We start from the raw sequence: 13,703 nt of genomic DNA on the forward strand, positions 1-13,703 counted from the left end.
TCCATCAAAAGGCCCCTTTTGGGTGATGAACAAGGCAGCAGAGAACTGGAGAGAACTGGCAGGCTTCATTTAAAGGAACATGAAGGACAGAGTGGAGGGGCATTTGGTAAACCAACTTGCCAGAGAGAGGAAAGAGCTACCAGGAATCTGCATAGCACATTTAAGATTCCCAGCAACCCTATGTTGTGGGTATTATTCCGACACAACAGACACTGAACCCAAGGCTCAGTGGATCTAAGGGCCTACCTGAGATAATCCAGCTGGAGTATGGCACCAGGTGATCCCAGTGGGGACTTGGGGACTTCTGCACCTCAGAATATTTACCATTGTTCCCCTGGCAACCTGGTCCATAGGCTGGGCCAGTCGTTCACAGATACTAGCTGAGAGCTGGCTGAGTGAGTGGTGATGACACCAATTTAACCTGCTCATAGAGCTGGCCTACCTGCAGAAATTAATAATCACCTCGCCTGCCACCTCGCCATTTGTGTACCTTGAAACTGAAGGGTGGAGCCCAAGAGATGCCCATAGGGTGGATAATTTTGACATGGGTAAGTGCTTGTGTTCTGGGAAGTTCGGGAATAACAGGGTGGGATCTCTTTCAGCACTCCCAGGGAGAAAAGCAACCATGGCCAAAGGTGAGACCTGGGTGAGAGCAACCATGGCCAAAGGTGAGTCCTTAGCCTTCTGGGGATTTAAAGGACAATGAGATCTTGGCTTTGGTTAGCACTTTCTCACCAACTCTCAATGACCTCACAAACTGATAAAGACGAGCTTGGCCTTGTTATTCCTGTTTTATAAGGAAACTCACTTGGGGTCTCAGGACTGCTAGGAGAAAACCAGAACCCAGCTGTTCCATCCTCTGGTTCATGCCCTCCCCACCATCACACATCACCAGTGTGAACCCCACTCCATGTCCGCAGAGATCATGGCTGTGATAAGCACAAAGCCTGGAGTAAACCATCAGTTTCTCCCTGACTCAAGGTGAAACTTTTTGGAGCATTTGTGGCTCCTAGATGCATGTAAATTTTAGGAATACTAAATTTGAGGCATTTATTTATTTATTTATTTAAAGACAAAGTTTCTTCTTGTTGCTCAGGCTGGAGTGCAATGGTGCAGTCTTGGCACACTGCACCCTCCGACTCCCTGGTTCAAACAATTCTCCTGCCTCAGCCTCCGGAGTATCTGGGATTATGGGCGCCCACCACCACACCCAACTAATTTTTGTATTTTTAGTAGAGACAGGTTTTTACCATGTTGGCCAGGCTGGTCTCAAACGCCTGACCGCAGGTTATCCACCCACTTCGGCCTCCCAAAATGCTGGGATTACAGGCATAAACCACTGCGCCCAGCCTGAGGCAAATATTTAATCTCTTAACCTGTTGTTCAGTGGTTGCTTTTTTTTTTTGAGACGGAGTCTCGCTCTGTCGCCCAGGCTGGAGTGCAGTGGCTGGATCTCAACTCACTGCAAGCTCCGCCTCCCGGGTTTACGCCATTCTCCTGCCTCAGCCTCCCGAGTAGCTGGGACTACAGGCGCCCGCCACCTCGCCTGGCTAGTTTTTTGTATTTTTTAGTAGAGACGGGGTTTCACCGTGTTAGCCAGGATGGTTTCGATCTCCTGACCTCGTGATCCGCTGACCTCGTGATCCGCTGACCTCGTGATCCGCCCGTCTCGGCCTCCCAAAGTGCTGGGATTACAGGCTTGAGCCACAGCGCCCGGCCCAGTGATTGCTATTTAGTTAACATCATATCTGGATTGTCCCGTGGACATTCTAGAGGATGGAAAAGTACTATGTTTGGAGAGCAGCAAGGGATAGGGACTATGTCCCTTGTTTCTTTTTCTTTCTTTCTTTCTTTTTTTTTTTTTTTTTTTTTTGAGACGGAGTTTCGCTCTTGTTGCCCAGGCTGGGGTGCAGTGGCGCAATCTTGGCTCACCGCAACCTTCACCTCCCGGGTTCAAGCGATTCTCCTGCCTCAGGCTCCCGAGTACCTAGGATTACAGGCACTCGCCACCACGCCCAGCTAATTTTGTATTTTTAGTAGAGACGATGTTCCACCATGTTGGTCAGGCTGGTCTCGAACTTCCAACCTCAGGTGATCTGCCCGCCTTGGCCTCCCAAAGTGCTGAGATTACAGGCGTGAGCCACCGCGCCCGGCCGGGGCTGCCTCTTAACGCGAGAATTTCCATAGTTTCTACGGAAATGGAAACGTTTCTGGGCTGTGCTGGGCTTTGCACGAGTAATGATTCTTAAAAACATCCGTTCCTTGGCCGGGGGCGGTGGCCCATGCCTGTAATCCCAGCACTTTGGGAGGCCGAGACGGGCGAATCACGAGGTCAAGAAATTGAGACCATCCTGGCCAACACGGTGAAACCCCGTCTCTACTAAAAACACAAAAATTAGCTGGGCGTGGTGGCGCGCGCCTGTAGTCGCAGCTACTTGGGAGGCTGAGGCAGGAGAATCACTTGGACCCAGGAGGTGGAGGTTGCAGTGAGCCTAGATCGCGCCACTGCACTCCAGCCTGGGCTGGGGACAGAGCGAGACTCCATCTCAAAACAAAACAAAACAAAACAAAAATCCGTTCCTCTGTTGAGACAAAAAGAAAAAAAAATCACAAGATTCACGTGAAACGGAAAAGCCTCTGCCTTTCAGAACCTTGGCAAAGTCGAACCCCCTCCCGTTTCTGGTTGGGTTGGGCTGGAGAAGCCAGCCCCTGGCACCTGCGCCGCCCCTACCTTCCCACCCTGCGGTGGGGGGTAGTTGTTCCTCTGAGCCTGAGCACCTCTTCAGCTGTTTCACTCCCTCCCCTCCCTTGAGTTTCGCATCTCCGCCCCCGCCCAACCCCCCGATTTTAATCTTGGGGTTTGGAAGGAGGGAGGGGCAAAACGGGAGCCAGATGTGTAAGAGTCCTCCGCTCCCGCCTCCTCTCTCCTCTCGGGCTTCCTAAAACCCGGAGCCCTAATCAAGGAGGATTCGGAGCCAGACGTTCGCGGCGCAAGCAAACAACCCGGCTCCGCGGCTCCCCCGGGAGTGGAAGCCAGGAGGGAGGGGGAGAGGAAGCCGGGCGTGTTCAGTAGGCGGGACAAAGTTTTTTTTTTTTTCTCCCGTTTTTTTCGGTCGCAAGTAGGAAGCTTTTTGCACTCCACCACCTCTGGCCGCTGGGAAGACGTCATCGCTTCCGCCCTACTTCCTCCTCCTGTTGGCGGCGGTGAGAATCCAATATGGAGTAAATCGGTGGAGTCGAGAGATGGGGCTCGGACGGGGCGCCCTGCACCGCCTCCCAGGCGCACCTCCCCCGGCCGCCGACCGCTCCCCGGAACCGTGATTGGCCCGGCCCCCTGGGGGCGACCCCGGACCGAGTCCCCCCACCCGCGGCCGGCACTCTCCTCCTCCTCGCAGCAGTCCCCGCCGCTCCAAGGCGCGCTTGTTTTCTTCTGCTCTCCCCACCGCCGTCCCCTTCCCAAATCTCGCCCCTTTGCCCGCTCCCGAGCCCCGGAGCCTCCGCCCGCCTCTCCCCACGGCGCTGCGGCGTTCACTCTCCTTGCAGCCTGCCTTTGCACCCCTTCCCCCAGACCTCACCCCGCTCCCTGCTTCCCCTTCTGCTGCGGCGCCCCCATCTCTAGCCGCCCCCCCTCCCCAAATCAGGCGATCTCCGGAGATGTGAAGAAGGGGGGCGAGCGGACAGGAAGATGAAGGGAGCAAAGCTGCCCGCCGCGGGACAGGCGTCTAGGTGAATAAGAAAATGACCGAAGAAACACACCCGGACGAGTAAGTTTGGTCGCGGGGTGGGACAAGGGTGCCCCGCGGGGCAGCGTGGGGCCGGGGCTGAGGATGCGGGCGGGGACGCTTATTGGGTGAACTTGGCGTGGGGTGCAGAGACTCGCTGACCTGTCCGGGTTGGGACGCGAGGCTTCCCTGATTGTTGAAGTGAGGAGGGGGCAAAAACTGCTGCGGGCTGGCGGGCGCAAGCCTAGGGTTGGCGGGCTGGTGGCCGCTCCGGGGGCCAAGGGCGTGCGGGTGACCTCCGGGCGGTCCCCGCTCCCTCTCCGAGGACTCACAGCAACCGCCCCCCCGCCCCCGAAATCCTCGGCGGCTGGAGCGGAAGACCTGACACCCCCACTCCGGCTTCCCGGGGCCGGTGGGTTTTTGCACAGTGACTTTGTGACTCCCGCCGCGCCGCGAGCCCCGCAGTCCGCTCCTGAGCCCACTGGGGCCTAGGCTCCGCCATTTCGTTTTCTTGAATCGCTCTCATTTGCATACCACATTTTCATTCATAAAAAACACGGCGGAGCGAGAGGAGGACGGGCGCGGGCTGCGCTGGGGTCTGGTGCTCCAGGGTCCCCGCGCGGGCCGGCGTGCTGGAGCCGCCCGAGGGACCCCGCGGTGCGTGAGTGCCTGTGCACGCGCTTGTGGTCGGCACACGCGTCCTGCGGGGTCAGGCGGCTCGGGGCGGACCTAGGCGAGTGCGGCGGGGGCGTGCGGGGCAGCGCGCTGGGGGAGAGTGTGTGTGTGTGTGTGTCCTCGCGGGTGCGCGTGCACGGGTTTGTGCCCGGCCCGCAGGCCCGAGGGGAACAATGCTTGGGGCGCTCCGCCGGAGGGATCCCGGGCAGCCCCGCGCGGGACCCGTGACTGTCGCCAGCCCGGGGCGGAGGTGCAGCTGCCTCCTGCCTCGCGGTCCAGGGGTCCAGTTTGGCATTTTCTCTCCCTGGTCCCAGGCGTTTTCAGTCTTGGGTGCGACGGGGGCGGGGCCGCGGGGCCCGACACCTCTGTCTTCTGCCTGGGGTCCGAGCGGTCATCGCGCGGCGGCCGCCGCTGCTGCTCAGTGGCTGTGCCCGCCACCAGCCACTTTTTTTTTTTTTTGTGAATAAGACGCTCTCCTTTATTGTCACATGATATCCCTCCCCTCCTCCCCTGCACATTCATAAATCCGGAGTCTGCATCGGTTCCTTTCATTCAGTGCTGCCATTAGCCAAGGTAGCGGCGGCGCGGGCTTGGGCTCAAAGAGCCAGTTGGCAGCCGCGGGGACGCGCCCTGGAGGGAGGCCCCGCGTGCGTCTTTGCAGGGGAGTGCGGGCTGCGGGAGGCGTGCTCCAGAGGCCCCAGGTCTTTTGCCCCCCGCAGGCATTGGGCCTCAAGAGTGCTGGGAGGGGAAGTGACTCAGGGCTGGGCGACAGGGAGGCTTGTCTCTTGCAGCAGGTGACAGTGTTGTGCTCTACTCTAAGAAATCATCTCACTTTATTAAATATACCCCCTTTATCCTTTGGCGTCTGCTGTTGCCAGTCTGGGCGGGAATGGGGCTGCTGTTTGGGAAAAGGAATTTCGATTTCCTTCCTGTGAGTCCCCAGGGAACTTTGACTGCAGTAACCCCTGATCTTCCAGACACCCGTCACAGGAGAGGATCCCTGCTGGTGTGCCTGTCGCAGATGTCCCACCACATCTGCTGGTGTTTCTATTTCAGACGTTTTGCTTTGTCTTCGTATATAGCATCTTAAAAGGGTAAAATGGAAAAAAAGTTGCGCTTTTAGGGCTGAAATATAGAGAAGGAATATGCTGCTGGGCCTTGCTGCCTTTTGAACGTGGCCAATAAATCAGTATTTTTATGCGCCCTCGATTGTACCTGCACACGGAGTAGCAGCAGTGGCAGTGAGGTTGGTTGCTGTGCTCTGGCCTTGCAGATTCTTGGAGAGGTTTGACCGCTGTACCTTGGCTCCACCCCTTGGGAATACAGGCCTGACCTGGCCCTTTTTGTGGCAGCTTGTCAGCCTTGCATCTTTCTCCATCTGCTATCCAAAGCAGAAGGATTTTGAGTGGGATCACCAGCGAGAAAAGAATAGTTCCATTTTAGGCTCTCAGAGCAAGTTCAGCATGAAGCCGCAGCCTCCACTGCTGCCACAAGTCCAGTTGAGAGGATAGATATTTGAGGAGTTCTAGTTTCACTTAGAGACTGAGAAGCCTTGGCATCTTGCCCACTGAAGAAATGGGCTTATAGGGGTTATTTTTAATGTGATGACCTTGACACGAGACTTTACATGTCTGAGAAGAAAGCAACTTCGTGGGCTGTAAACTGCCATGGTAGCTACCGTCTATTATTATGTTCAACGTACCTGTGTAATGACGCATCTGAAAAATTACTTTTAAATGTTAGTGACAGTAAGGTTTCTCTCTCTGAATTACAGAGCTTGCTGTGATTGCTTTTTTGTTGTTCAGTTGTTGTTTGCTGCCACTGTCTTTAAGTCCAGAGCTAAAATTATTGTTTGATTAAGGTAGCCATATTTGCTTAGGTTCTTGCTAGATTCCTACTTTGGGTGAATTTTGTTCTATTTTTTTCTTGTAATGATTTAATGTTTGAGGTCTCTCAGATACCTTTTGGAACCAGGCAGGGGTTGTTACTTAAGAGAACTGTGGCATCAAACTGGAGACGTAAGGAAGATGTATTTGTACTTTAGGTAAAATAGACTTGATGGTCTACATATAGTAAAGCTTTTGTTGAATGGTCCAGATAATATGTTTCATTTAACATCAGAATGCAGTAAATCAGAATCTTGCAAATGGTAAAATTGTGCTTAATTTTAAAAAAGTTTTGTTTTCTAATGTTGTTTTCCATGTCAATTTAAAGTTCTTCTAATATATGGTAATTCAGGAAAGTCTCTTTGCTCTTGTTGACGATGGTCCCAAAAGATATCTTGCATATAGAAAATACACTGACCATTTTCTGTCTTTCATTCTCCCCCCCACAAAAATGCATGTTAAAATTTACAATTCTACAGACTTTTAAAAATATAATTTAAGAAGTAAAGAGCATCAGCAAACTATTGTAAGTTGTCCTCTGTGCATAGGAGTGGAAGTTTTTTAAAAATTAAAGCATTTGATCATGGCTATGAATGGCTTGGAAATTCGCAGACAAGATAAACCTTCCTGAACCAAGCTCTAACCCTGGAGACATCGAGCTGCCATTCAGCTTTCTCTTTTGTTCCTTTCATGAACTCTTCTCTGTAACTCAGTCTTTGCTGGGAATGGATTTGCAGCTTCCCTTTCAGTCATATTTTTCCTAACGGCGAAAGGTTTTCCATTAATAAAACAGGCGTGAATAGTTTTGCTGAACCATTTCAAAGACATTACAGACATTGGGACTCTTGTACCTGAATAATTGAGCTTACTTCTCAAGAAATAAAAATACTGTTCTGTGAAACCACAATACTACTATCACATTTTACAAAATTAATAATTCCCTGATGTCTTTAACACTCTGCCTGAACTGTCTGCAAAAATGTCTTCTATAACTGGTTATTCAGCCAGAGACCAATAGAAGACCCCAAGTTAAATGCATTTGTCACATATATTTAAGGCTTAAGGCTTAGCCATTTGCTCACTTTATGATTTAAGGCAGTTTACTTTCATATGTCATGTTGGTTTTGTGTGGAGTGGACAAAATGGGAATAGACACTACCTATTTTGTGGAGCTGCTTTGAGAATTAAATGAGATAGCCTATGTAAAGCTTATAGTACAGGACTAGGCATAAAACAGGTGCCCTGTGTGGCTCTGCAGGGCACTGAGATAGATTTCTTTCAAGCTCAGCTTTTCAGATAACCCTGTGAAGAAGGTATTACCCCATTTAACTGATGAGAAAGTTAGTTGCCTGAGAAAGCAAACATTTTTTTAAAGCACTTTATTCATTTAGTCTTCCTAAAAATCCTGTGAGGTAGACAGTATTATTATCCCTATTAAATACTGAGAGAAGTGAGGCACAGAGCGGTGAAATCCTTTGCTCAAGGTCATGCTATGAGTAACTGAAGGAGCTGGGAATTGAGCACTCCAGTAGCCTGGTTCAGGAAGGGCTCTGTGCTCTTAACTAACCACTGTGAACCGGTGGGGGTGTCCAGTCTCAGTCGTTCTGACTCAGAGCTCGCAGCCTTTCTGCCAATCATGCTTGTTCATTATTCTTCTGAATTGGTGACAATCTGTCATTTCCATAATTTTTCTCACTTCACTTATCTTCCCAGAAAATGCTGTGAAGCATGAGGGGCATACTGAATTAAAATGGATTTAAATAAATTTGGGTTTGAGAATTCTGTGATACACCTTAAAGATAGTGGGAGTAGTGCAGATTCAGAGTTGGTTATTATTGGAATGTTAGATCTACATTAACTGAAATGACAGTTGTGGAAATTAAACTGATACAGTGAGTATTGATCCATTTTCTTTGTGTTAGCCTTAAAAAGGAGGGTATGTTTCTACCAGGGGGTATGTTTCTACTGTATATGAGTAGAACCCTTAAATGTTAAAAATACGGAGTTGGCTGTGCAGAATTAGAATATTGATTTATTCCTCAGAAAATCCCCACACTTCTGGAGACCCAGGCCCAGAGGATGGCTTGAGGCCAGGAGTTCAAGACCAGCCTGGGCAACATAGTGAGACCCTGTCTCTACCAAAAAATAAAAATAAAAAATTAGCCAGGTGTAGTAGCACACACCTGTAGTCCCAGCTACTCAGGAGGCTGAGGGGAGAGGATGGCTTCAGGCCAGGAGGTCGAGGCTGCAATGAGCTGTGATTGTGCCACTGCACTCTAGCCTGGGCGACAGAGTGACACCCTGTCTCAAGAAAAAAAAAAGTTAAAGGCAAGACAAAACAAAAAAAAACTGGAAAGACCTTAAGGAGCTTGTAAGCTAGGACCTGTCATAGCATAAAGTTAAGTGCCTAGTGCAAGGCTGAACAGCTAGTGAAGTAGTAGACCTGGAGTGGACTAAGCTCCATCAGCTGGTGGTGGTCTAGGTTTGTTTCCATGGGAATATTAGCAAGTGCTAATAATCTGACTAAAGCTGGTCCCCTCTGCTTTCCTGTCCTTTTAACCAGTAAAATATATACAAAGTGGATCAGTAGCAATACCCAGAACTATTTTGCCTTAGCAATTTGCTTACTCTTGCTTTTATTCTGAAATTCTCCTTTTTCTTACTTCGCTTCTCCAGTAGGTGACATTCTGCTTATGCCCCCAGCCATCTCTGAGCCATTGCGTTTGGGTGGTCCTTTTTGACTTTCCCACCACAACCCCCTCCTCCCAGTCAAAATCAAGTCAAAGTCAAAATCCAAGTCAAAATCGATGTCTGTGTGTAGTATTTTTTTCCCTACACTATATGGCAATTATCATTTCAAGTTAGACTTATACCAAGCTAGATTCTGCATCTGAATATGAGCTTTTTGGATTCAAGGTTACATCTCAGATGCCTAGTTTTCTAGTTGTTGGACCAACATCATTGGGCACATTGTGGTTGCTTAATGTCTATTGAATAAAATAATGGATTTAATTATTTTAAAGTGCTATTTCATCTCTACTGACTAATGCAATAATTACAGTTGTTGTATTTGGTTAACTTAGGGTATATATAAGCCTCCTTCTGAGAAACTCAACCATGAAGCCTCTGGTATTTTGTGGAAATTCCGCACAGAACTATCTGGTGGTAGTGATCTGTCATTGGTAACTCAAAACCAACTTTGATTCCGTTATTGTTGCGAGAACTGACAAGTAGAAAATCTTGAGCACAATAAGACAGGGCCTGTTTCTGTGCCTCTGCAGGAGAATCTCTGCAGAAGTCACAATATTAACAATTTGCAATAGCTGCAGGGTTCTGTTGGAGTCTTAACACTTGAGGGTGGATACAGCTGTGCCAATGAACTCCAATATTGGCATTATTCCTGTATTGCCAGCTGAACACAAATACAATCTAACGGCAAAATTTTCAGAAGTTGAACAAGATTATAATAGAGGCAGACCAGAAAATTTTGGTGTATGTGATTATTTGTTTGGGCTTGTTTTACTAAGATGAATTAGGCCAAGTTTTAAAAAAGACCCCATCATATCGATAAACTTGATAACTTACTCTTAGAAATATTTAAAAATTACTATTTAAGACTAGAACATTGATGGTGCTTTTAAGGCATTTTCTAGGGCTTTTAGTGACTTTGAAGTAGAAGAAATATTTTGGGCCGGGCTTGGTGGCTCAAGCCTGTAATCCCAGCACTTCGGGAGGCCGAGGCGGGCGGATCACAAGGTCAGAAGATCGAGACCATCCTGGCTAACACGGTGAAACCCCGTCTCTACTAAAAATACAAAAAATTAGCTGGGTGCGGTGGCAGGCGCCTGTAGTCCCAGCTACTCAGGAGGCTGAAGCAGGAGAATGGCGTGAACCCAGGAGGCGGAGGTTGCAGTGAGCCGAAATTGCGCCACTGTACTCCAGCCTGGGCAACAGAGCGAGACTCCGTCTCAAAAAAAAAAAAGAAATATTTTGTATTGATGCTCCAGTGCCCCGTGGAGCAAAATATGTTTTTTTATATGCTTGCCCTGGATAGGCATGAAGGATTGTTACACCTTGACATATGTCCTGTGTCATAGAAGGAAAGTCAGGCCAGGATCATAGGATTTTGCTAAATTAAGTGACAATTGTTTCCTAACTACCCATTTCCCTTTCTCAGGTAACCTTTATCAACATTATGTTCACATGTGGCATATTGCACACATATTATCAAATTGTGCTTATGTTCTTCCTGCTACTCTCAAAGGGTAGTTGAATATTTATTTAAAAACAAACTTTCTGTGTTTACTTGCACTTAGAGGGTAAAGGTAAAGAAACAGATTTTGACTTCACCCTTAGCATTTAACACTTGTGATGGAAGAGATTAGGACAAATATTGGAAGCTTCTAAAATGTATGGTTTTGGCTCCTCTGTGTCCTGGAATAATGATTTTTTAGATCTGGTTGTTTTTGTTCTTCGATGTATTTCCTGTGGTCCATTTATAAATGCTTAAAACTTAATTATCAGTTAAGGTTTTTAATTGACTTTCATTTGTTCATCTGGTAATGACATTTTTGTCTTTCCATTTTCATTATTTATTCCTTTTGTTTCTTTTTCTTGTTGCTTTGCTTTGGCTCTGGACTCCAGTACTGACTTTTCAGATACACACTGTTTATTTTGTATTTGCATCACATACTAACTGAGAATGCACAGAGAAACTTGGCCCTTCTGTCTTTCTAGGTGTAGGAATAGCTTTTTTTTTTTTTTTGAAACAGGGTCTTGCTCTGTTGTCCAGGCTGGAATATTTCAAAGCGATCCTTCTGCCTTGGCCTCCTGAGTAGCTGGGATTGTAGGTGTGCGCCACCACACCTGGCTAATTTTTAAGTATTTAGTAGAGATGAGGTATTGTTATGTTGCCCAGGATGGCCTTGAGCTCCTAGCCTTAAATAGTCCTCCTGTCTCGACCTTCCAGCGTGCTGGGATTATAGGCATGAGCCCTCTGCACCTGGCATGGGAATAGCTTTATTTTTTATTTTTATTACTTTTTTTTTTTTTTAGAGATGGGGGTCTTGCTGTGTTGCCCAGGCTGGAGTGCAGGGGTGCAATTGTGGCTTACTGGAGCCTTGAACTCCTGGGCTCAAGCAGTGCTCCCATCTCAGCCTCCCAAGTAACTGGGACCACAGGTATACACCACCATGCCCCGTGAGAATAATTTATTAACCCTCATACCCATGGCCTGGTAGAACGCTGAGCACATAGTAGGCTTTCTGTAAACATTTATCAATTTGTTGAAGTAACTATTCATTAATTGAAAAAATAATTGTACTTTGTATAAAAATTTAACAATTTTTTGCAATTTAAAGATAATTTAACAATTATCTTTTTTGGATACCTATATCCAAAAAAGACTTTGAGTTGCTTTTTCAAAACTACTAAAGGAGAGGCTGCCATGATGGTAGTGGAAGAATCATGGACTTTGGAGTGAGATCATACCTCCTCCCCCACTAAGGGACCCTGCTAAAGTGTCCTAAGCCACCAGCCCTGGGTTAATGTAAATGAAGTTCATTATGCTGTTTACCTGATAGGCTGTTAAAAAGTAGAAATGGGCGGGGCATGGTGGCTCATGCCTGTAATCCCATCACTTTGGGAGGCTGAGGCGGGCGGACCACCTGAGGTCGGAAGTTCAAGACCAGACCAACCAACATGGAGAAACCCCATCTCTACTAAATATACAAAATTAGCTGGGCATGGTGGCACATGCCTGTAATACCAGCTACTTGGGAGACTGGGGCAGGAGAGTCGCTCGAACCCGAGAGGTGGAGGTTGCAGTGAGCAGAGATAGTGCTGAGCAGAGATCGCGCCATTGCACTCCAGCCTGGGCAATGAGAGCGAAACTCCATCTCAAAAGTATAAACGGGGTAGCCTGGGTAAAACATTTTAGCACAGCACCTGATAAATTCAGATTCAGTGGCATCCATCTACCCCAGGTCTGTCCCACATCATGTAATAAGGTGTTCTTTCTTTTCAGAATTTACAAGGCAGAGGAGATCCATGAACTTTTCAAGGCAGGAAACGAGATTTTTACCTTTTTTTTTTTTTTTTTTTTGAGACGGAGTCTCGCTCAGTCGCCCAGGCTGGAGTGCAGTGGCCAGATCTTGGCTCACTGCCAGCTCCACCTGCCAGGTTCACGCCATTCTCCTGCCTCAGCCTCCCAAGCAGCTGGGACTATAGGCGCCCACCACCACGCCCGGCTAATTTTTTGCATTTTTAGTAGAGACAGGGTTTCACCGTGTTAGCCAGGATGGTCTCGATCTCCTGACCTTGTGGTCCGTCCGCCTTGGCCTCCCAAAGTGCTGGGATTACAGGCGTGAGCCACTGCGCCCGGCCGAGATTTTTACTTTATACCTTAGAGAGCTGAAATGACTTGCTCAAGGCTCCTCAGGGAGCTTGTGGGAGGATAATTAGGATTTAGAAGTCATGTTCTAAGACTGACTGTTTCTTTTGGCTTTCTAATGCTGTCCTGGTAGTTTTTGTACTGTGATAATCAATGATGCCCAGCTGACCATTGGCCCCTTTACTCAGTGATCCCAGTTGGCTGTGCTTTTTGAGATTCTGAGTTTTATAGCTTGTCTGTTCTCTTAGGGTAAGAGTACCTACCTGTAGTAGCATCCTTGGCTCCCCTGCCATCCCTGTGCCATTCCTGATATGTGGTCTAGAAATCTTACTACCAACAGCATTCAAATTGTCTCTAACACAAAAGTCAGTAGGCTTGGTGGGGATGGGTGGAACTGACCATCCTCTTAGGAGTCACTTGGCTTATGACATGTTTTGTCTACTTGAATGCCATGTTTGGAGTTTCATTTTATTTTTCCAGCCAAGGTATAAAATGGATGATGGAGTGGGAATACAGATGTAGTGCTAGACTAGAGGTTTAATTTGTCAACATCCCAGTAATTTTACTCATTTTTATAGATCTTTTAAAGCAGCATACATGTGACTGTAGTCTTAATATAGTTATTAGATTTCTCCCCTTTGCTTAAAGGCTAAGTCAAGTTTGATTTTGCTCAGACTCAGACTCCCAAAGCAAATCTGCCTTGCTAGAATGATGTGCCTGGGCTCAACAGCTCACCTCTGGCCCTGGAGGCCTAATAATGATTGTCTTCTCATTGATCTGTGTGTGAGCACATTTCAGAACAGTACTCTGCTGTTTGTAAAAACAAAAAACAACAACAAAAAATCTTTGAAGACCTTACCGTCCATTCTAAGATGTTTTTTGTACTAAGGAAAATCGGGGATACTAGATTATAGGCGTTGATTTGGAGTGTGGTAGACTATGAATCTGAATAACTTGAATTAGAATCTACTTAGGCCCCAATTGCAAAATTATGTATAAATTATTGTATTGGATAAAATAAATGAGTGG

At 47.7% G+C, this 13,703-nt stretch overlaps 1 protein-coding gene across 1 annotated transcript in view; it reads left to right on the forward strand.

Moving 5' to 3' along the window:
* The first annotated feature begins 2,969 nt into the window (after positions 1-2,969).
* The window catches only part of SPRED2 (sprouty related EVH1 domain containing 2), a 129,030-nt gene continuing 118,296 nt past the window's right edge, over positions 2,970-13,703 (forward strand). Inside the window, exon 1 of the mRNA XM_017890042.1 lies at positions 2,970-3,764. Within this exon, the coding sequence (XP_017745531.1) occupies positions 3,739-3,764 (26 nt within the window). The 5' untranslated portion in view covers positions 2,970-3,738. The remainder of the gene's footprint in view (positions 3,765-13,703) is intronic.

The sequence above is a fragment of the Rhinopithecus bieti genome, unplaced genomic scaffold, assembly GCF_001698545.2.
Source record: "Rhinopithecus bieti isolate Rb0 unplaced genomic scaffold, ASM169854v2 scaffold_19018, whole genome shotgun sequence".
Classification (NCBI taxonomy): domain Eukaryota; kingdom Metazoa; phylum Chordata; class Mammalia; order Primates; family Cercopithecidae; genus Rhinopithecus; species Rhinopithecus bieti.